Genomic DNA, 25,375 nt, shown 5'->3' on the forward strand with positions numbered 1-25,375 from the left:
TGTTTCACACCTCAGAGGGGTGTGCTTTTGCCCAATTGCCATTGCAACCTCCAACATGAAACTTGTAATTCTAGCTTGCCATCATGGGTAGTCTTATTAAATTAATAATCATTAAGTCTGTGCTTACGAGTAGCAAAGCAGGGGACATTTTCAAAGATTAATATTTATTTCCATGAACATTTAAACATGGTCTATTCTAAAACATTTTGATAACTAGATCCCAATTATAATTAAAATCAGCAGCTTTTAAAATAGTTCCTTTACAAATTTATAATATATTAATGTTGTGTTAAATTGGAAGAATGTTTAATGAAGAGGCGGGCACCCACTTCAATTCAGTAGGCTGCTCTGGATTCCCATACTGCAAAGCAGTCGGTTCGCTCACATGTCACTTTTTACAGGTGCGCTAAAGGAAGGATATTAATCACTATGCCATTATTCGTCCTTCTTGTTTTACCTGAGAGGCAGTTGGGATGTTTATGTAGTAAATTAAAATATATATGATGGAGGAATATAGATACAAGCAAGTAGCATTTCATTCTCCTTCATGAAATCTTCTTGAATACTCGTTACATTTACAGGGGATTGAAATCATGAAAACCAAGGAAGATGTAAAAGTATCAGTTCAGTTCTGCAGAGGCCTGATGTTAAAAGGTTTAGACTAATCTCCAGGAGGTAACTCCACAGATGTTGTACATTGTCACATATGTCTGATGGAATAGATTATTGATGCGATCTAGAAGGGGTCAGTCCCATATAAAATGCACAACATTATATATTGGGTATGTCAGGTTTAAGAAACCCTTTATGTTTTATCTAGACTGGCAGGGCAATGAGTCCAGAAAGAATAATATGAAGTAATCTAAAACAAGGATAAACCCACACAATACATCTGTTGTCTTTTATACAATTAGCAATGTGCACAATCAGACCAGGGTTGTTCAGGACTCGGGAACTACAAAGCACAAACAAACAGTTTGGTTCAACATCTGATAGCAGATATTGGCACTATTGTTATGGCTTGGACAATAAATGCACACAATATCTGGTGGTTGTCTAAGAAGTAAATGACCTAAAATACACCTAACGATCTCAAAAGGGATAAAAAAATTCAAACATGCAAAAAATGCACAATCCCATGCAGTGGAAGAAAGGTCTGGGAATCAGTGGGAACATGGCCAGTGGCATTTGTCTGCCACACTTATGCACATCGCCAATAAAGTAAATTGTTGACTTTTGTAGTGCCAAATGTTCTGGACTAATGGGCTGCACCTTGGGCACCCCTGAAATCTGGAGAAAGGGATCTGGACAAAGCCAAACATCGCCAACTAAGGAACCTGTCTGGAGTCTTAGCAAATCATTATGGGAACATAGTTTTGGGGAGAAGAGAAGCCTGGGCACTGAAGCTTCCATAGTGAATCTGAGGAAAGAGAGCTTTAGGGGATGGAAGCAGTTATGACAAGAGGGCCTCGAGAAAATGTATAGGTGGGAATGATGGAGGAGGCTAATCTTGGGGAAACGTAGAACGGTGTTTACAAAACTTGTGTATATATTACAAGAGAAATAAAAAAAAATTGAAGGATTGCAAGAGAATGGGGAAGAGGACAACCGGTGAAAACATGATTGAAGTGGAAAGCACAGGGAATATCCCCAACAGAGAGAACCGGGGATGGGAGGGGTGAGAGAATGGGGAGAGGGATCAAGAGTGAAAAGAACCTGAAGACACAGCACAGATTCACTCATTAAACTCAGTCCAAGATAAAAACTTTGAGGGAAAGAAGGTTGCACAGCAACACCTATTAATAACACATTAATCATGGGTGAGCAGCAGAGCATTTTTGTGCCTTGGTATCCCGATACTTAAGCATAGCAGGGTAATGCCGAATCCTTGGACCAACTTTATGACACATAAAAGTTTAACAGATTCCTTGAGTGATGCTGTGCCCTGGTATCCAGGCCTCTTTGCACAAAATGTACAGCATGTTCAGTGGCATACCCGACCCTCTATCCAGGAGTCCGTGGAATTTGGGGTGCAAAATACATTGAAAGCATATTAAGTGGCTCCTCACCGTTTGATGTCGTCAACGCAGCTGGCATACACCCAATACAGGACGATGGAGAAGCAGTACAAGGCAATCAGCACTGAGATAGCAGATACGAAGTAACAGAGTGAGAAGCTGCTGAAGCCTGAGAAGTAGAAGAACTTGCCGGTCTCATTGTATGATGCCGTCCCATACAGAATGCACTGCCCACCAAACTCCCCCTAGAAGGCAAAATGCAGCAAGAGTGAGAAGCACACAAAAGAAAACATTAGAATGAAAGACTGAGAAATGGGGAGAGACAGGTACGAAGGGAGCAAGAGAAAGGCAGGAGCAAGGGCAGGAAGGACAAGAGACAGGAAGGATAGATTGCAAAATACCTGTACTTTGGATGTGAAGAGATAGTAATCAATCTTTATTTTAGACCTCAATAAGGATAAACAAATGATTACAATCATAAATCCCTTATCAAAGTTAATAACACTTAAAACAGAGTCTAAAAACGTTTTTGTTTTAAAAAAAGGAAAACATGTAAAACTAATGTGCTCATCCTGTAAACGTAGGATAAAGGTTTGTAATTCACTTGCCAAGGATACGCCAAATGTAAGAAAAGGTGGATGTAAAAACTGTAACCCTTGCAATCTTAAGAAAGAGCAAAAAAGATTGATTACATTCCTGAGTTCCATTATTACATAACGTTCAAATACACCCATTTATGCTAGTATTGTCTATTCCCCTTATTACATAAAGTGCAATACGTTCATTTTATGCTAGTATTGTCCATTCCTCTTAAAGAGAGAGGATTTAAAAACAATCACCATAGTTTATGATCAAGAGCTAATTCAAGGTGTGTTTTTTTTTCTTTCTATCGAACCAAAATCCACAATGATATTGTATTTACTAAAACATGAGCAGTGGCCCTCAACACGTCTTAGGCCAACCTGAGAAACTAATGTTTTTATAGATAGTTGACCAAAGGATAGTCTCTGGAGGGTTCCCTGAGAGTATCCAGAAAGCAGCAGGGTATAAAAAAATGTTGTGGAAGGAACTGGTTGTCACCTTTCCCCCTGATGATAGCAACATTCAACAATTCTCTCGTGGAATCCTCTACTGATTGGATCGAACGAAAACCCTAATGGATCACCACGGCCAAAACTGTAACAAAAGTACTAGACAAACCAAATTCAAGTTGTGTAGCGTGAATGGAAACTGCGAAATTTAGGGAGCAAAGTTTTGTAGAATTTTTCTAGAACCAAGTAGTATAAAAAGTACCCATTATTTCTTAGGTCAAAGAAGGAGATAGTTTAGTTGTGTACATATAGTAATTATAGGTGGTTGAAATGGCTACGGCCTACAACATTGTAAAAAGAACTCCCCTGCCTCATCCAATTGGGCAAAGCCTTTCCTCCTTGTTGGAGGACATAGTGCTTATCACTTAGACTACATCTTCCTTATTGGGAGTAAGTTTTCACCCTTTCTTTTTTTCCCTGACCTAGTAAAAATGAGTACTTTATAAATTTCTTAGTTCTACTCCTAAACATCATCACCTCCGTTTAAAAAATATGTATGTGCAAAAAATTAGCAGACGCATAAGATAGTAAATCAGTTAGATCTTTTTGGAGGACTTTTGCAGTTCAGTTCAATCAGATCACATTGTCAGCATAGAGTAAGGTGTACAATGAGTGGGTGGAGAGCTTAGGGCTCACCAGTGATCTGACTTAGCCAAGATGATAAGTCATATATATGAATAGAGAATAAGGGCAACAGCAAGCATCCTTGCTTCAAGCCGTCCTTAGTTTGGATCCTAAAGACTGACCAAAACACCCTCCAAGGAATAACTGGTACGAAGTGGAGTGAAGAGCAATAATTAATTTCAGCACCCCTGGGAGAATGTCGAGAGCAATCAATCAGTGTTTTTTCCAAAGACCTGTTCTAGCATTTCTGTTGAAGGACAGTACACTGGCTGACCCATGGGCACAGACATAACTACCCATTATGTCCTGCATTACAGCTATATTACCAAGGGTTGAGCAATTTGCTTTAAAGCCAGACTGCTCAAAATATGTACCGAGTTGAGGAGAGCAATTTGTAGCTTGTAGGTAATTTACAGAAGCTTTTTGTAAACTGAACTAATTATACTGCTAGTCTATGAGCCAGGAATAGAGTCCGATCCTTAGCAATGAGAAAATAAACAGGTCTCGAAACTGGCCCAAAGTTCAGGTTTTTTATTTTTTAATCACACCAAAAAGCATTTAACTGAGGTCTCATGCCCGTAAATGTATAGCTCCATAGATATAATCAACTATCAAGCTTGATGAAGAGGATTCATATTCAGGAAGACAATGGAAGTTTCCTATCCAGCGTACCAAAATGAATACCAGGGCATTATAAAAATCAGATAAATAATTAATGTACGCCTTTTAAAGAAAAGTTATCAGTAATTTAGGGACCTTGGTTCCACATTGTTCTGCAATTGACATCAAAAATGGTCTAGAATTTCTGGATATTGCAGTTGGACATAGGCCAATCCACAACTGCCTTTTAAAAGTAGCCTGGTATCTAGCTTTCCTCTAACACAACACCCCAATTAATCTAGCTAGGCTTGGCAAATAACGCATGTAAAGCCGAAGGATATGCTTATTTCAATCGGAAGATATTTTCTGGTCAACTCTCTGTCCCTGATGCTGGTCTGACAGCCTAATAAAATGTTTTGCTGAGCTGCTTTATTTTATTTATTTTTTACAAATGTTTACATACATTCCTTTAAACACCTCAATATTACTCTCACAACTAATCAGGATTTCAACGGAAATAATTACCCAATCTTGATGCAATAATATATTGGTTGGGCTCTGGTGTATTCAGTTACAAGATATCTGTATTATGGTTGATATGCTTTTTAGATTCTATCTATAGAAGCTAAGAACCTAATAATAAGGATTCTATGGCAGGACCGGAGGCTTCTGATTATGCTTTCTCATTTCTTTACTGCACAAAACAGCAGCCAATGAAAATGAAAACTACAATGTAAAAAACATCATTTCCCATGAGGCTTTGAACCACGCCTCTCATATAACAACCAATCACAGTGGCAATAAACATATATAGTATTGAGACACTAATCTGGCCTCCTCTTTCTTTGCTGCTCCGCAGCCCAGATAAGTGCTCCTTATTCTTATATGCTTATATAACTGACAGTACATACTTCGCCTCTGGAGTATGCTGTATTTCGCTTGTGAGCGCTATGCGCTGATTCATATGATTTTCTGTTGTTTCTTATTATGCATTGGTGCTTGTGTGCTTCTAACGCGCTGTGGCGCACTGACGGCTAAGTGCTCCCGCCGCTGTCGGCGTTTCTTCCCCCAGGTCGCGGAGCGGTGCTGTCAGGCCCGATCCTCGCTAACCCCCCCCCCCCTCGCCTTCCCCGATTTCGGAGCGGTGCTGCTTCGACCCGCTCCGTGTCCGCTTACTTTACGATGGGGCGCGTGTAGCGCTCATAGGTTCCCCGTCCCCGCTCGCTGTCTGCGGCGCCTGCCGCTGTTCAATCGCGGTTGCGATTTGGAGGGACTTGGCCCCCCCCTCGGGGAGGAGGCGCACGCGGGAGCCCGGCTGAGGCCCGGCGTGCGTCTGCAGGGGCTCGCGCACGCACTCTGCGTGCGCAGCCTCTTCGTGCTGATCAAGACGCCCTAGCCCCGGCTGAAAGAGGACTACACGCAGTTTGGCCAGGAGCCGAGGGCCGTTTTTCTGACCTAATGGGCCGCGTTTTCCCCCCAGTTCACTATCGGAGGTCTGATACATTAACCCCTAGCTTCCCAGTGACAGAGGAAGTAGGGTAATTTTTGGAAACCCTTTTCAATCCTGATTTGGGTTGTTTTCCCTCCATTAGTCCTAGAATTGGACTTTATGTGCAATTATTCTTTGGTATTTCCGGCTCCTACGCCTGGCACTTCCCCTGATTGACGCCCCTACTTGGGCTGGCAATTTCTGCTTCCCTCTGGGGATTTGGAGTGGGATTGATTCAATCCCTTGATGATGGCAGATACTGTGTACTGCGATGAGGAGGGCACTGCGTACGAGTACCAGGGCAATGCTGAATATTATGAAGAAGAATCTATGGAAGATTTGATTGACAAGAAACTGGACGCTAAGCTTGATAGGGCCCTCTCCTCAGCCCTACTTCCACTAGCCAAAAAGTTGGAACTGTTGGTCCCTGGTAAGTCGCTGCCTCTTCCTGACCAGGATCCTTCCCGTCCCCCTCTCCGTAAGAAGAAGGCTCTTGACTCGTCCTGGCCCCACGCCCAGTCCTATGATAAGCTTTGTAAATCTAAAGAGTCTTCCGCTGGCGACAAGGCCTTGCCGTCCCCCCCCCCTCCCAAAGACACTGACACTGATACAGACACAGATTCCTCTGACGCTGCGCCCCGCAAGCGCTCTAAGAAACGCAAGCATGCCTCCCCTCCTGTTACTCCCTCGCCCTTCTCCTTTGACCCAACGGACATTGTACATCCTAGGTCCTCTGATTGGGTCCCTCCCCCTGCTGTGGCGACCTACCTGGAGACGCATCTGCGTAAAGATTTTGATAAAGAGGTGAGAGCGCGCCTTAAGTCCGAGTGTACCCGTCCCGACCTGGCCCACAAGGTGGCCATTACTCCAGATATCGATCCTTCCATGACTACTTTCCTCAAAAAACCCAAGAAAGACCCCAAAAAAGGCATTGATCGCGCGCTCAGAGCGTGCCAGGATAAGGTTCTTGACCTTTCGGGGCCTTTGGCCAAGATACTGGAGCTGGCCCTCCAGGCTCAGGAGACTGGTGACGCCATCCACCCGGAAGTTCTTGCGAGTTGGGGGAACGCAAACTGCGCTCTGGCTTCTGAGAGACGGAAATCGGTCTTACTCCGGATTGACCCCCAACTGGTTGAATTGGCTTCATCGGAGCCAGGCCCTTTGGCGGAAGGGCAGTTGTTCGGGGACAATTTTGTAAAACACATTGCTAAATTTGTCAATACGTTTGCATCCTTGGATAAATCTCAAGCCTCCTTGAAGAGGGTGTTGCACCAGGTCTCTAACAGGGCCGGGCGTGGCAGAGGACGCTCGACCGGCCGCTACTCGAATACCAGTCCTCACCGTGGTTACGCCCCTCGATGGGGCAGAGGGTATACACAGGAACCAGATCAGGCGGGCTTCTACCCGTCAAGATCCCGCGGCTTCCGGGGCCGCTATAATCGAGGGGTCAACAGAGGCTACAAAAACTTCGACAATCAGTCCTCTGGTAAGTCAAATGTGTCCTTTGGTCCCTCTAGGGGGGAGGCTGCGTCACTTTGTAATGAATTGGAAGAGTCTCACGGCAGACGCTTGGGTCTTACAGACCGTCCAAGGCTACGAAATAGAGATGGTGGCATGTCCCCTGCAACCTTCTCCCCCTCATCCTCTCCTTTTTTCCCATCTCGAACAGAGTTTTATAGACTCAGAGCTGGAAGAGCTTTTGACAAAAAGGGCTATTGCGGTAGGACCCTTCATTCCAGAAGGCTTCTGCAGCAATGTCTTTCTGGTTCAAAAGAAAGGAGGCGGTCAACGCCTTGTTCTCAATTTGAGAGACTTCAACCCCTTTGTGACTTATCGCCACTTCAAGATGGAGGGCATCCATCTTTTACGGGACCTCCTGTTGGAGAACGACTGGATGGTCCGATCAGACTTAAAAGATGCCTATCTGACAGTCCCCATCTGCCCATCTCATCAAAATTACTTGCAGTTCCCCTGGAAAGGGCGTTGGTATCGTTACAAGGTGCTTCCCTTCGGTCTGTCCTCAGCCCCTTGGGTGTTCACCAAGCTTCTCAAACCTGTGATCTCTCGCCTCCGAGAGATGGGAGTGCGTCTCATTGTTTACCTGGACGACATGCTTGTTCTGTCCCAAGACAGGTCCCTTCTTCTTGTTCACTTGGAGTGGACGAAGGCCCTACTGCAGAATCTGGGATTCGTGATCAATACCAAGAAATCGGTGATGATACCGAATCAACAGATGGAATTCTTGGGTTTCCTGATAGACTCTGTTTCAGCTCAACTGCTCCTTCCCCTTCACAAGATCAGGTCCATCAAGAGGGAAATAAAATCCACCTTGACCAAGGAGAGGATTTCCTTGCAGGTGCTGGCGCGGATTGTGGGCCTTCTGGCCCCGTCGATCCAAGCCATCTTTCCCGGTCCCTTACACCACAGGGCCCTGCAGAGATTAAAAATTTTACTTACAGAGGAAATTTCACTACGATCATCTAATACCTCTTTCTCTCGAGGCCCGGGAGTTACTCCAGTGGTGGCTGGAACACATGTCAGCCTGGAATGGCCGAGCCATCTTCGGCGCAGCCCCAGATGTGGTGGTCGAACCGAACGCCAGTCAATGGGGCTGGGGCGCTCGCTGTGGAGACTTTACCACAGGAGGGCGATGGTCAGCAGACGAACTTTCACTTCACATAAATTGTCTGGAGTTGTTGGCAGGGTCCTTTGCCATCAGGTCTGTCTCACCGCTGAAGAGCAATTGTTGTATTCTCCTCCGGATGGACAATGTCTCCGCGGTGAGATACATCAACCGATTAGGGGGGACGAAGTCCCGAATGTTGGTACACATTGCGAAAGAGATTTGGCATTTCTGCCTGGACCGCAAGATCTCTGTAGTGGCGGAATACCTTCCGGGGAAATTCAATCAGGTGGCGGATTGGAGCTCCCGATTTCTCAGAGACTTCAGCGACTGGAGACTTCACCCATCGCTGTTCTCTCAGATCATGACTATGCGAGGCCCCTGTCAGATAGACCGGTTTGCCTCTCGTCTCAATGCCCATCTTCCCCTGTTTTACAGTTGGAGACCGGATCCAATGGCGATGGGGACGACGCGTTCCTTCACCGTTGGGGGCATCGGAGGAATTATGCTTTTCCTCCATTTGCCTTGATTCCGAGAGTGGCGGCATTGGTACGCCGGCAGAGGGCGACAATAGTGTTGGTGACTCCGTTCTGGTCGACTCAGTCGTGGTTTCCCACACTGTTGGAGTTATCTGTGGATCTCCCCTTCCAGCTCCCAGTCTTCCCGACGCTTCTGCAGGACCCAGTGGGAGATTGCCATCCCTTGGTCCTGCAGAACCAGTTGACCTTAATGGTGTGGACGCTCTCCGGAGACATGAATGCCTTGCAGGCCTTTCACGAGAGGCTTCCGGCTTTATGCAACAAGCGTGGGCTCCTTCCACCCAGAAACGATACTCTGCATCTTGGAAGAAGTGGGTGGGTTGGTGCCTTTCAAAGCAGGTGGATCCCGTGGGATCAAATGTGACTGAGGTACTGAATTTTCTGTCTGAGCGTGCAGCTTCAGGCCTGGCTTACAGGTCGGTTAACAATTTCAGGTATGCAATTTCTGCTGGTCACGACCACATTGACGGTAAACCGGTGGGGATGCATCCCCTGGTTTGTAAGTTGCTTAGAGGTGTGCGTGTGGCCAACCCTCCTCGGCCCAGGTATTCCACAATATGGGATGTTACAAAGGTGCTTAATTTGTTGGAAACCTGGCCCGATAATGGTGATTTGTGTTTGAAACAGCTCTCTGCTAAGCTCACTATGCTTTTGTGCCTCATTTCATGTCGCAGAGTTTCAGATGTTAGAGCTTTAGATTTGGCTGGTAGGATGTTTTCTCCTCAGGGTGTTTCCTTTGTTATCACACGACAAACTAAGACCATGTCACGCTCAGTGGAATATCCCGCTTTTCCTCATAACAGCAAGCTATGTGTGTTGCAGTGTCTCAAATTTTATGAGGAGCGTACTATTGCACACAGGGTTGATCCTTTGGGCCAATTGCTCATATCTATTCAAAAACCCTTCAAACCTGTCGCTGCGGCTACTTTAGCCAGATGGGTTAGATGGATCATGTCTGAAGCTGGCATTGATATCTCTGCTTATGGTGCGCATTCAGCTAGAGGTGCGATGGCTTCTAAAGCCTATTTATTAGGGTTACGCTTAGAGGATATCCTCAAAGCGGCTGATTGGTCTTCGGACTCAACGTTTAAGGTGTTTTATTATAAGCCTATTCCTCATGTTTCTGATGCTGTGCTTGATGAGCTTGATTTATGAGCTTTGAACCAGCATAATCAGAAGCCTCCGGTCCTGCCATAGAATACAAAATTTTCTAGCTATCGCGACAAGAATTTTAGATTCTATTAAGGACACGGAGGCGAGGATTATCCCACCCGTTGGGACAGTTATATAACTGTAAAGTTGTCTCGAAATGATGTTGTTTAACATCTTTGTACCCACCCTCTGAGAAATACGATTGTGGGCTTCTTTTCTCAAACTTCTTTTTCTGTTTCAGGAAACGATTCCAACAAGAGTTACCTGCCTCCTGTGGATGGTGTTGCTGTCCCTTTCTGGTGGAGGATGATTCCTTGTGGTTCTGGATTTTCTACGTTGGGAATTCCTAAAGGATCTGTTCTCTCCGTTGAGAGTTAAGACCTTTGTTCACTATGACGAGACTGTTCGTGCAAAGAAAGAGGAGGCCAGATTAGTGTCTCGATACTATATATGTTTATTGCCACTGTGATTGGTTGTTGTATGAGAGGCGTGGTTCAAAGCCTCATGGGAAATGTTGTTTTTTACATTGTAGTTTTCATTTTCATTGGCTGCTGTTTTGTGCAGTAAAGAAATGAGAAAGCATAATCCTCGCCTCCATGTCCTTAATAGAATCTAAAATTCTTGTTGCGATAGCTAGAACATTTTGTATTCTTCCTTTCGATGTGTCACTGTTGCTACTCTGGGGAGTGGCCAACATAACAAATCAGTTCGAAAGAATCAAAATATTACTGTTTACTGCTGCTTCTTTTGTTACACTTTAAATCTTCAAAGCAGGGTTCTGATAATAACCAATCAAAATGGCTGATCGGCCCAGAAATGGAAAAGTGTCAAAGGCAAAACAATGTGGTGTAAAGGGGCACACTAGATTATATAAGCGCTACAACATGCATGAAATGTTTCAAAGATCTTTCCCTACATATCAAGATTAGGCCTGGACGGAGTTAGCAGAACTCCGTGAACTGCCGAAAAAAGTCTGCTGCGCTCTGCAGAGTTCTGTAAGTGACTGAGTGGCACACGTCTCGCTGATTTTTAGCGCTCAGAATTTGTCCTGCGCTGTGAAATCAGTGTGAAAGGCACCATGTGCAGTGCAAGAGGACGCAGTTATTTTTTGCCGCTCGAGTGGATGTTCTACTCGAGTGGCATCTTCCTCAATGCAAGCGGCAGTTTTCTCAATGCGACCTGTAGAAACATGCAGCAATGGCCCGCGTTGAGAAATCTCGCCGGGGGTGGTCCATCATGTGATTTTCTGGGCTTGCATTGGCCAACTTAAAACTGGTGAGCCACGAGAGAGGAAAATCTCCGCTGAGTTTTTTGGAACTCCACGCTCGTTGCAGAGTGAGAAAAACTCCACAAACTCTGCAAGTAGAGCTGAAGTTTAGGCCCAGGCCTAATCAAGATAACATCCTGTCAAACTGCACATTCTAACTTGGTAATTACGCTACCAGGAAATACAAAGAATACTTCACTTTCAATATACTCTAAATCCACCAAATAATTTCAAGGTTTGACTATGGAAACCTCGCCATGTCATCTAACTTGCTGGTGAGGTTTCCTCAGTCATTTCCGTACTTGCAGGTGTTTTTTATTGGTCACTTAATGGTTTGATCTGAAAGTTCTGAAGCATCATTAATGGCAAAATAATATATTTTCTTGTAAAGGAATAATGGTAAGCAGAAGTGACTCAGATCGTCACCAGGGTACAAGAATTACTGTAATCATATATGGGAGCCTTGCTTAAGAAGAAAAATTAATCTGCCAATATTTGAATTTGTGAAGCAAGGGAAAAAAAGAATTTTCACTTGCGAAGTGTGAATTGAAGATTCACCAATCTTTAACTTCATCTTCCAAAGATTTTGCATTGTTGGCATGCCATGAGCAAAAGGAACAATGATAACCCTTGTTCACATATAGCCAGAATAACATCCTGATACACTCACATACCGAAAATACTATAACCAACTGTCAAAACTGAGGAGATAGTTGCACAATCTCCCAAATCAATGGTAATTACATTGATCACCAATGAAATCATCATAACAACAGAAGCTCTTCCTTTCCTTTTAACCCCTTCGCTGCTGGGCCGTTTCCGCCGCTGTGCGGTAAATAAAAGAACAGGGCAGGGACGTGACGAACCCCAGCCGTCATCCGCACACGAGCACCGTGGAGTGTGACGGCTGGGGTTCGTCACCAGCATGCAAGGGGTTAAACAAAACACCCACAACATTAATAAACCATTATACCGCAACCAAACAACACTAACTTTTAGACCACTAATATCAGGATGCATCAAAAAATAAAGTGAAGGATGGAATGCTTGAATTAATCTCGGCCATTGGCGATTGCTTGGGCCACATCCAAATTAATTGTTTCTCTGCCACCTCAGTTTGAACCCAGTCATGAGCAAATCAGTCTTGACCCTGCTCCAGTAGGAACAGTCCAGCCCAAACTGCCTGACCAGGTACTCCCTGAACCAGAACACAAGCAACCCAGGTCCAATGTTGCTCTTACTATGAGCTCATCACCCAGGTATAGCTTGATTCCAGTGGTACAGTAAGCACATGACCGATGAATTGGCATACCGGTCACACTTCGGGTATCAAAAAACAAAATGATGGATGGAATGCTTGAACTAATCTCAGCCACTTGGGAATCGCTTGGACTGCATCCCAACCCATCGTTTCTCACCCACAGTGCCATCTCAGTTTGGACCCAGCCATATGCAAACCAGCCTTGACCCAGCTCCAATAGGAACAGTCAGGCCCAAACTGCCAGGCAGGTCTCCCCTGAACCGAACACAAGCAAGCTAGGAACAGTTTGGCTCTTATTAAGGACTCATCAGCCAGATATGGCTTTATTCCAGTGGAACAATGAGCATGGGACCCACAACTGGGTACACTTGTCCCACTTAAGGAGACATACTATAGTATACAAAAAGTGATCGATGGAACGCTTGAATTAATCTCAGCCACTGTAATCACTCTAAACTTATCCCAATTCATCGATTTTCACCCACCATGCCACCACAGATTGGACCTAGCCATAAGCAAATTAGCCTTGACCCTGCTCCAATCGGAAAAGTCCAGCCTGATCTACCAGGCCAGGTCTTCCCTGAATCGGAAGACAAGCAACCTAGGACTGGGTTCGCCCTTATTATGGGCTCATCTTGGAGTTGAACTAAGAGAACAAAGACTTGGCTGGAGATTGAGTCACAATGGAGCAAAATCCACACAACGTTTTACCATGGATCTTAAAAAAAGAGTTGGAGATAAATGGTCTAATGTGTGTTAGAGCTCAATGCCATGACCTGCAGCCTAGGAATCTACGGGATGCCATAATTCACATACTATAAAATGAAAGCAAAGAAAGAGCTGAGGACTAAGTGGCTATAGTTGAAACTAAAATAGATAGCTGCACCACACAAACGGCAATCTTTGAAACTCGAGGAGACCACATTGTGCAAACTTGTGGCAGATAAGTAATCCTGATGTGAGAACAGCAGAACTGACAGTTGTATTGTCAAAGCTCATCAACATTTACAGACAGAATATTTGAGTTCTCAGAGTAAATACCGTACAAAATCTTTATAGTACAGCAACCCCAACTTGAAAGCACATAGTATATGGTAAACCATTGTGTGTGCAACAGCCACACAGAAAACAGCCTGGGAAAGGTAATGATCCTGCAGCATGCATACCGACCGAAGGAACGCAGTCAATACTTGAGAGCGAAGCCAGAGCTCAAGAAAAAATATAATCTGGTGTCAGGCATGACTACCCAGGAGCATAAACTTATAGTGCAGCTTGGAAATCTTGTGGGATGGCGGAGAGCAAAAAATGCAAGAAGGCAGTCCTACTAAGAGAGCAAAGCCAGAACTGAAAAATAATTAGATTCTATGGTGCACTGTCAGAGCTCAGAAACACTGGCACAGTGAGAGGGCTGAAATGGCAGTACAACTTGTTGCACTGATAATAACAATCAAATTATTTTACGTCCATAAATTATTACCTACGAAAATGTTCTATTATGTGAGGAGTAAATTTCAAGCAAGGGATTCGGAGTAGGCAGTGTAAGGCATGTTCAGCCTTGACTATTTGTGAACGCTGACAGAAACGTCTGTTTTTATGCATTCACAAGCTTCTTCCAACCTTTCCCAACCTACAATCAGTTTTACCCCAAGCGATGGCTGAAATAATTCGCTTTTAAGAATGGGAAAGGAAATGTAACACTTAAAAGGAATTGGTTTTTCTCTACATGGAAATATGCGTTTCCAGTGGCAAAACAATTGGGGGGGGGTACTATTTTAGCACAACAAACATGTTTGGTGTCTGCTTATAACCAAGAAACCTTCTGGGCAACTGGCAATACTCAAAAATGTATTTTGTAAATCAGAACTTTCCTTCAACAAGGTTGGTAATGCAGGTAAAGCAATATATTGTGGCTACGGGAACCTCACACATGCTTTAAGCAACTGGTCAAGAGTCAAGTTGCTTAGCAAAGGGCACATTGGACACCATTTTCATTGCTACCAAACGGCTTTCTATTTCACTATCCACAACTCGGGACAACTAAGGGCCAGATGTATCAACATTGCATTTTGCGATTCCATAATGGCAAATTTTACCGATTCGCTATTATAGAATTGCAAAATGCAATGTATGTAGGTTTCACTATGTCTTGGTAAGCGTTATACAGCGTTCTCGGCTAACAACCAAAATACGCTTTTGTTATGTTCCGCATGGTAGCAGCAGGGAATTTATTAAGTTCCATCTGTCTTTACTTTCATTAGGGAGGACTCTCCCGGTCACCCAATTCCTACTGAATAGGGCAGAGGAAGATAGTCTTACTATCTGAAGTCCACATATATTTTTTAGGACACAGCATAAATAAGATATTGGACCTTTCAGTGAGGTAGGCCCCTTACCATTTCCAATACTCATGGCCTATAGAATTACGGTATGATTTGGTCGTACTGCAATCGGATTACTTGGTTTTCTGTTATATTACAGGTAAATATAAAAGCACAATATTGAGAAGAATATTAAAAGGCGATGTTTACTGACGACAGATTATCTCTGTGCACCTATTATCAATCAATAATTTGTAGAGCGCACTACATACCCGTGAGGGTTCCAAGGCGCTGAGGGGGGGAGAAAGGGGGTGCTGATGCTACTGGTCGAACAGCCAGGTCTTGAGTTGACTCCTGAAGGTTAGAAGATCTTCGGTTTGTCGCAGGATGAGGGGGAGGGTGTTCCAGGTTGTGGCGGCGCTGTGGGAGAAGGATCTGCCTCCGGTTGTGGTTCTACGGATGCGTGGGATGGTGGCCAGGGAGAGGTCTGCGGAGTGGAGTTTCCTGTTGGGTGCGTAGAAGGAGAGTCGACTGTTGAGGTAGGCTGGGCCGGACTTGTGGAGTGCCTTGTGTGCGTGGATCAGGAGCTTGAATTATAATACAGATCACGCTACAAAACCTATACTCTGGTAAGCCTCGAATTGTATTGTCATTTCAAGTGACTGTTTTTGGATATACATAGCATTGCATCAGGCTGGGTACTATTATAGTGACCTGTGTTACTTTACAGGGTAGACTATCCAGCAAGTAGTGTCGATATTATGTCTAGTGGGACACGTTAAGGCTGAACATTAAATATTGGAGATAAAATTGCAATCAAAACTGAGGTAGGCACATTCTGGCTCATCGTTCATATCACCTTCTTACTATGGACTGTCGGATATAACCAATTTTATTGTTACACTACAGGACCATATTTACGGTCTCAGGAATTTAAGAGGTACACACATATTTCCTGAGTGAGCCACATTAGAATAAGCCTCACCAGTTATACTGCACCCATACACACCACTTATACGTACCCATTGGAGCATAAGGCTCTATGGTTTGAACCAACCCATTTTTTTGTTCCCCATTCCGGTTCCGCATGACATATCAATGAAAATCCAATCAGTTTTCATATTCATAACAACGAGCATGAATTCTTTGAATCTGTGATAGTCATGGGTTTCCACTAAATAGAACTTCTTAATGTTTTCCATGCTTTTAAAAGTGTATGCCCACTGAAGGGTGTTTTTCTAAAGAATAGGAGTTTGTGGATTATTAGAAAGTCTGCAAATATTGTTGCTACAATGGATTTTTAGGGCTCGCCTGCTGATGCGCTTCAGCGCATAGCTGGCGAAGCTCTATAGGGGCTTATCCAGTGTTTATCCACTGGCGATTCCACTGGCGATTCCTTCAAGTGCATGTGCTTTTTAGGTCATTGCGCTTGCGCAAGCCCTAAAAAGCGCGTGCACAATGCCACCAGCCGCCTGCCTGCCTGCCTCGCATTACCACATCAAAGGCAGCCCTCCGAGCGCATTTCTCACCCCCTAATTATTCACGGCCGGCCGGCAGGCACATCAAAGGCTGCTGCTGCCGTGACTCGCATTTCTCCTCCCTCCTCCCCTATCACTGCCCAGGCCGGCCGTACTTTCTCTTTACAAGGGCCCCCATTCCTGAATCACTTGAAATCTCTCCACATTATTTGCATTTTGTTAATTAAAAAAATTAACTTCAACACAGCGTTGCACATTTTTCTCGACTTCGGAAGGATGAGTCCCAATCTCATTTGTACAAAGTGTTGTAATGGGATTATTGGAGAGTTAGAGAAACGTGCTCACAAGTTACATTTTTATGCATATCATCTGAGTAAATAAACAATAGCATGGTGCCGTTTGCGTCCTTGACTTGATCTGGTTTTTATTTTTATTTTGCTATTATTCTCACAAAGGCTAAGAAGGTCTGCCTACTTTAGTATTAAGTGCTATACGTCGCATAAGCAACAGCTAACCATTCACTCACCCACGCAACGCCACTCACCCATGCAACGCCACTCACCCACGCAACGCCACTCACCCACGCAACGCCACTCACCCACGCAACGCCACTCACCCACGCAACGCCACTCACCCACGCAACACCACTCACACACGCAACGCCACTCACACACGCAACGCCACTCACACACGCAACGCCACTCACACACGCAACGCCACACACGCAACGCCACACACACACGCAACGCCACACACACACGCAACGCCACACACACACGCAACGCCACACACACACGCAACGCCACACACACATGCAACGCCACACACACATGCAACGCCACTCACACATGCAACGCCACTCAACCACGCAACGCCACTCACACACGCAACGCCACTCAACCACGCAACGCCACTCAACCACGCAACGCCACTCAGCCACGCAACGCCACTCAGCCACGCAACGCCACTCAGCCACGCAACGCCACTCAGCCACGCAACGCCACTCAGCCACGCAACGCCACTCAGCCACGCAACGCCACTCAGCCACGCAACGCCACACACGCAACGCCACACACACACGCAACGCCACTCACACACGCAACGCCACTCACACATGCAACGCCACTCACACATGCAACGCCACTCACACATGCAACGCCACTCACACATGCAACGCCACTCACACATGCAACGCCACTCACACACGCAACGCCACTCACACACGCAACGCCACTCACACACGCAACGCCACTCACACACGCAACGCCACTCACACACGCAACGCCACTCAGCCACGCAACGCCACTCAGCCACGCAACGCCACTCAGCCACGCAACGCCACTCAGCCACGCAACGCCACTCAGCCACGCAACGCCACTCAGCCACGCAACGCCACTCACACACGCAACGCCACTCACACACGCAACGCCACTCACACACGCAACGCCACTCACACACACGCAACGCCACTCACACACGCAACGCCACTCACACATGCAACGCCACTCACACATGCAACGCCACTCACACATGCAACGCCACTCACACATGCAACGCCACTCAACCACGCAACGCCACTCACACACGCAACGCCACTCAACCACGCAACGCCACTCACCCACGCAACGCCACTCACCCACGCAACGCCACTCACCCACGCAACGCCACTCACACACGCAACGCCACTCAACAACGCAACGCCACTCAGCCACGCAACGCCACTCAGCCACGCAACGCCACTCACCCACGCAACGCCACTCACCCACGCAACGCCACTCACCCACGCAACGCCACTCACCCACGCAACGCCACTCACCCACGCAACGCCACTCACCCACGCAACGCCACACACCCACGCAACGCCACTCACCCACGCAACGCCACTCACCCACGCAACGCCACTCACCCACGCAACGCCACTCACCCACGCAACGCCACTCATCCACGCAACGCCACTCATCCATATGCAAAACGAAAAATGTCAAACTCTTCTATTGCGAGACCTATTGCATTTTCAATGCTTGTTTTAAATTGTTTTAGCCTTGAGAAATGGTGGGAAGATCTCCCCATTTACAACAAAACATGTGTTGGCTAAAGCTTATGAGACTGTCTTAAGAAGAGGTCAAAGTACCAAACAATAAATTCTTACTAGCAAGAAACATTTCTCTTTCTGTAATGTACACTGTTCCAGATACTACGTTTTTAATATAATTACGAGTGCCTCAAGCGTCAATACAAGCAAACTAATGGCAAAAAAATAAAGAACTCAGTGGACACATGTAAAGCATCACTGATCCAGGGGAGGGACACAAAAACAAAGAGGAAGGAAGCCTACAGCAGATGATTAATAAAGAGTAAGCAAATGAGAGTGGCAATGAAGCCAATCAATGAAGAGCAATGGGTGGGCTCTAATCCTACTGATAGAAAACAAAAAGGTCTACAGTGAGCAGTCTAGGGAAGAACAGGAGAGGTGTTAGGTACTACTGGGTCCAAAGACCTTTGCATGGCTTGTTAAAATCATGCTGCATTGGCCTTGTAAGTGCTATGATTATCGGGGAGAGGTGTGGCGCAGCGGCCAGGGCCACGGACACCCTAAGGGTACTTTGCGAGTACCCTTAGGCAAAGACTATATAGGTGACCAGTTGGCGAGTGCGCTGGTTAGGATAAGAACTGTTTGCTGCTGCTGCCTTTAATTTCTTGCTGCTATTTTTTAAAGTGTTGGAGTATCTGCTCCTTTTAAAAATTTGTATTTGCTTTGCCTCAATAATTTTTAAAAATTCTTGCTGTCACTGTCACTTTGTAATTCACGTTCCCCTGGAACTCCGCATTGCCTGCACTTTAATTAAGAGTTAAGCACAACTCACCATTCAGGTGATTTCCACGCCGCCTCCCGCCCAACCGCCATCTTAGGTGTGGGCTAGGACGCTGACAAGACGTCTCGGGGGTTAGCGCTATAGTCTTTGCGAGTACCCTTAGCCACACACTACTAATACGTCCAGTATGCAAGCGCGCAGTGGACGTGCGCAGCGGCGCGCCGCAGGAGCACCAGAGGAAAGCCCGTCTGTGCCTGTCCGGGCCCAGGGGCCACCCCCCCCCGTCCGACCACGTATATATTCGCCCGATACCCCCTTAGGGCTCTTAACACAAGCAATACTGCCTTCGATGGGATAACCCTAGCCAAACTACGGTCAGAGGCTTTGTTGCAGGTAGAGGATGTACTCACCCATACCAGGACCCAAGGCCTTATTATTGCAACGTTAAATACACGCTCTCTGCAAAAGCATCACTTAGAGGTATTCTCGCTTCTGGCGGAGGGCGAGATAGACATCCTTGCTCTCTCAGAGGCTTGGCTGGGCATGTCATCGACACCGGACGTCCTAGCAGCCCTGCCTCCTGATTTCGATGCGCTTTGGTACAACCGCCCTAATGACAGCAGAGGGGGAGGTGTTGCCATCCTGTTCAAAAAGAGTCTTAAGGTGACACAGATTGTAGCAGAAAATTGTGCTTGCGCTGAGCTCCTAGGGATAAAAATTTCACCAAAATCCTCATGCATCCTGCTGTTGCTAGTATATCGCCCACCTCAGAACTCACCTGAATTTAATTACACCTTTTTTGAATTGCTGACAGACTTGGCCTCTAGATATAAGTCCCTTATAGTGGTAGGTGATTTCAACTACCATTGGGATAAGGTTCCTAGAGAGCCCACTGAGACAGAGTTTGAAACTAATTTCTCTGCACTTAACCTACAATTAGTAATGGACCCTACTCACGTGAAGTGCCACACACTTGATCTTGTTTGGTCCTCCCTGTCCCATATGGAAATAACTCAAGTTAGCCCTTGCATTTGGTCAGATCATTTTCTGATCAAGTGCTGGGTTCCGGGAGATCCCTTGCCGGCTGCCTCAAAGCAAATGCGGAGGAAAGTTCGGTCTTGGAAGAAGATTGAGGTTGACTCCCTAATTTCGACCCTGCTCTCTTCTCCCCCCCCTAAGACGACACAGATGAACCTGGACTCTGACACTACTGTCCTGATGACCTGGATCCGAGCCGCCTTAGATAAACTTGCCCCGGAGCGAATGGAGAGGACTAGAACAAAAGGAAAGGGAGCCCCATGGTTTGACGCCTCTCTCAAGGAAAAGAAGCAAGCCCTCCGCAAGGCGGAGAGAAGGTGGAGACTCAATTACTGTCCAGCAGAGTCACTAACCTTTAAATCACTTCTTGCTAGTTACAAGATGGACATCCTGGCGAGGAAATCCGCCTTTTATGAGAACAGAATTAGGGAGGCTACAAACAAACAAAGGGAGACCTTTGTGATTTTAAGGGAACTTACGCAGCTGGGCGAGAAAAGTCCTGCGGGTGATCAACCCGATTGCGATACCTTTCAAGGCTTTTTTCTCCAGAAGGTACAGGACATCTTGACGGATATTACTACGATCCCAGCTGGACCGCCTTTGCCATCCTGTCAAGATAGTCAGCTGCAAACTGGGACCATGAACAGCTTCCCATATATTGATGAAAAGCGACTGGTGGAGCTTGTCGGCCATGTCAAATCAGGCTCTAGCACAGATCCCTGCCCCCCGAAAATTTTTAAACTGGCCTTGCCCGGTATTCAGTCTCAGTTACTGAGCCTAATGAATGCCTCACTAGAAGTGGGCTACCTTCCAGCCCAGCTGAAGGAAGCTAGAGTCTCCCCACTCCTCAAGAAAGCGGGAGCCGATGTTAAGGTACTGAAAAACTATAGGCCTATCTCCCAGCTGCCACTCCCGAGTAAGATCTTAGAAAAACACGTCCTGAACACCTTAGCCAGCTTTCTGGAGGAACACCATCTACTCCATGCCAGGCAGGCTGGTTTCCGGCCACAGCATAGTACAGAACTAGTTATGGCCACGGTCACCGATGAGCTGAGAGTCAGGGCAGACAAGTAACAGCCATGCGCCCTGATTCTGTTAGACCTGTCGGCAGCTTTTGATACGGTCAGCCATACGATCTTGCTGGACCGTATCGCTAAGCTGGGGATAACAGGACAGGCGCTCAAGTGGCTAGAATCCTTCCTGTCAGGACGTACTCAGAGGGTTCAGATGGGGGACCAGCTGTCAGGGATTAGTGAGGTGACATGGGGTGTGCCCCAAGGGTCCGCACTTTCTCCCTTACTTTTTAACATCTACCTACAACCACTGATGGAGAAGCTCATGCGTAGGAATTGTGAAATCTTTAACTATGCAGATGACACCCAGCTGCTGGTGCAGCTGGAAGATACAAGGGAGGCTCAGGAATCAGTGAGGAACTTGCTCAGATTCACGGTCAATTGGATGACCAACAACCTCTTGAAGGTGAATGCTGAGAAAACAGAGGTACTGGTGCTCACCAACGAGGCAAATCCTTGGGGTGATCTGTACTGGCCCCCAGAATTAGGAAAAACTCCTACTCCCGATACGGTGGTAAAAAGTCTAGGTCTAAAGATCGATGCAGATCTTACCATGGCCCCTCAAGTTTCGGCTGTGGTAGGCTCTTGCACGGGTGTGTTGAGGCAATTATGCAAGCTGGCCCCTATTCTTTCAGCCTCCACCCTACAAACCATCGTCTCTGCTACAGTCATCTCGAGGCTAGATTATGGCAATGCTCTTTATCTTGGTTTGCCACTGAAGTTTCTGAGGAAGCTGCAGGTCGTGAAGAACGACGCAGCCAGATTGATTTTTTTCTCTACAGAGAAACTCACATGCAACCCCACTCCTTTGGAAGCTGCACTGGCTGCCTGTGAAGCTCAGGGTTCAGTTTAAATGTCTCTATGTGGCCCATAAGGCACTCTTTGGTAAAGCCCCAGAGTACATTAAGCAGCGCCTGAGGAGGTATGTTCCCGGCAGAACTCTTTGCTCAGATCAGACCTCCAATCTGACTCAACCCAGATTTAAACTAAAAACTAAAGGAGGCAGAGCTTTCTCTGTGATCCTTCCGCAACTTTGGAATGAGCTACCAGCCAGTCTGAAGGAAGATTCACAGCTACTTTCCTTCAGGAAGAAATTGAAGACATACCTATTTAAAAAGGCAATACTTCCGGCCTAATCAGAGATGGCAGAGGGTTTTGGGGTGACAGCATGTTATGTTCTTTCTGTTTAAGCGCTTACAGACCGGCGGTGATAGGCGCTATACAAAAACTTTATAACATAACTTATGTGGCGCCAGGGCGACTGACACTGGAATCTGGGGATCACGGTTCGATCGCCGGCGGCAGATTAGCCCAGCACCATGTGACTCTGGGCAATAGCTTGCTTAATCTTCCCGACGGCCCCCAGCGCCTGGAGACCCTTACGGGTGATTGTTTGCACTTTACAAATGTGGATTATTATTATGATAAAGACAGGAAATTGCAGGTGAAATCCTCTACGCTTTATTCACGTCTCCTCTCTCCACCCATCACTTTATTCTAGCTCTCCTGACGGGGTTAGAATGTTAACAACTTTCAACATTCTAAGGAAGACAACCTTTCCAACTGTGGGAATGTACTAGCGGGAAACAAAGGAAGGGTGGCATAATACGGGAATTGGGTAGGTGCATTAAGTTAATGGTTAGTGCCAATGCTAATCGCATTTTCAAATTAAAAGAACACTACAACATTCTGGAACGCCCCATTTGCGGCAATCGATGTGCCTGGTCATCTGACCCAACTACATTATGTACTTCTTTGTGGTCTAATTTTCTTCTTCCTGTTAGGCATTACAGGATTCGCCAACTCCGCCCATCTTTCGGGATTCTCCATGCAAATCTGATGGCACTCCCCCCTGTAATCTGACTCAGACCCTTTTCTTCTGATGTCTCCCTCTGGTCAACTCACGCATGTCACCATCTATGGTGGCATGACCAGGATCGAGACTTAGAACTCATTGCTACCGGCGTCTTAGCCTAATAATGCAATCGAAAAGCGTATCTACTGCACCCAGAATGCATTAGGTAGTGACATGAAAGCCCGGAACTGCTAGCAGAGCCCATGAAGATACGGTGAGCGGTAACTACCCTCATCACTTGATGCCATACCAATTCCCCCGTCTACCTAACTTCTGGCTCCTCCTGTGCCCCTGCACTGGTCCCTTCTCTTTGTTCCCCTGACTATTCTCGAGCATTAAGCGCTACTCCAACCTTGTAACAAACTATTTACGCCGTTGCTCACTTAACTCGTTTAAAGCCCCGCCCACTGTTGATCTTAAGCCCCGCCTCTGCACGTTCGTCTCCACCCCCTCACCTGACCCACTGTTGCCAAAGAGCACCACCCATCCAACCTGTATCGCCGTCTCTGGTCGCTTGGCCACAACCCTCACCTGTCCTACAGTCAGACTGGTCGCGCTGATAATGCCGCAGATAAAGGCCGCTGCGTAGAGCAGCAGCTCAGCGCGTTCCAGCCAGGACAGCGCCATTCTTCCGGAACAGGGGGAGAGAGACACCCCGGAAGTGACGTCAATACGTGACTTCACATCTAAGGCGGCAGGACATTGCTAGTCACACCCCCCGAAGAAACAAGGTAGTCAAAGCAGCTCAGAAACCGGTAAGCACCGCAAGCGGCGGGGCTCCGCCCTAGTCAGTGACGTCACAAAACGAGATCCGCTCCATGCTTCAAACGTCATACGTCACGGCACCCCTACAGAACTTCACAGACATACTTAACTACACATCGCATATTCTATTTCTGGTGTGTTCTCTTCTTCCTTAGTGACTTTTGGTATTTTAACTGTTTGCAAAAAGGCTAATATTAAATAGATGCTGTATAACATGTTTGAGCTTTAATACTAATGACATTATTTTTAATTCTTTATTGTTTAAGTTAATAAAAACCATAACAATATTCCAATAAAACTGTAAAGATAAGAACAATGGTTATAAACATAATACAATTACATTGTCCTTAGATATTCAATTGACTTTGAACATTGTTAGTCGAGGGTAAGCATGGGCGGATTTTGCGGATCCACGATTCGCGGATTTGCGTATTCACAGATCGTGGATCCGCAAAATCCGCGGATTTTGCGGATCGGCGGATTTGGGGCGGGGCTTCCGTGCCAGGATCATCGTGCCAGATTGAACCCTGCCCTTCATATTTATTCAAGAAGACGCCACCGTTTTGTGCCATACCTCTACTCAACTGGAGTACTTCCTACTAGATAATCAGTAAGTGCTACCTCGTTGGGTAGATGTATAGTGCTTTTACTACACTACAGCTGCCTAAAGTGCCAGAGAGTTGTCTACAGCGACCATGTGTGTGTTACTATGCAATCGCGCCGAAGGGCGCAGGGGTCCCATGAGTGAGCTGTCATAGTGGGTAAATGGCGGGAAGACGGTGCACACCACGAGTGTGTGGGCGGGGCCAAACGGACGGGGCTTCCATGCGAGTGCACATGCCTCTTGTGTGCATTAAAGGTGAGAGACCGATCAGAGCCGCAGATAAAGATACAGAAGCTCCTGGCCACAGGAACAGCACGAGGATTGCGCTTGTGAAAGTCAAGGATGCAAAGGCCTCTGTCCAGCATCACAGCTGATTTGCGATGGTATATTAGGGAAGAAGGCACATCTGCCTAGCCTTGACAACGCTCACGATTGTTTTTGGGCCAATGAATGAGTCACTGAATTTAAGCTTCAACTAGGGCACATGCTTAATCGATATCTGAAAGTGCCTGCGGTTGAGGTTTAATTTTTGTGCCAGGACCGTCGTGCCAGAATGAACCCTGCCCTTCATATTTATTCAAGAAGACGCCACCGTTTTGTGCCTCTTGTAACTAATTTACGATGGCGCCGGCAAGCTGCCAGCGCCATCCTTAAATAGTTACTAAATTAGCTTCAACAGGAAGCTCTAATAGATAAAATAAAGCAGGCGCTCGATGACCTGCTTTATCTTATCTATTAGAGCTTCCTGTTGAAGCTAATTTAGTAAC

General features: G+C 46.3%; 1 protein-coding gene across 1 annotated transcript in view; it reads right to left on the minus strand.

The window, feature by feature from the left end:
• Nucleotides 1–23,939, minus strand: part of TMEM179B (transmembrane protein 179B) — a 116,368-nt gene extending 92,429 nt beyond the window's left edge. Inside the window, exons 1-2 of the mRNA XM_078660492.1 lie at nucleotides 23,771–23,939; nucleotides 2,070–2,263 (exon numbers count right to left, since the gene is read on the minus strand). Of these exons, the coding sequence (XP_078516618.1) occupies nucleotides 2,070–2,263; nucleotides 23,771–23,866 (290 nt within the window). The 5' untranslated portion in view covers nucleotides 23,867–23,939. The remainder of the gene's footprint in view (nucleotides 1–2,069; nucleotides 2,264–23,770) is intronic.
• Between the last annotated feature and the right edge of the window lie 1,436 nt (nucleotides 23,940–25,375).

This window comes from Lissotriton helveticus, chromosome 9 (genome assembly GCF_964261635.1).
Source record: "Lissotriton helveticus chromosome 9, aLisHel1.1, whole genome shotgun sequence".
In the NCBI taxonomy this organism is placed as follows: Eukaryota; Metazoa; Chordata; class Amphibia; order Caudata; family Salamandridae; genus Lissotriton; species Lissotriton helveticus.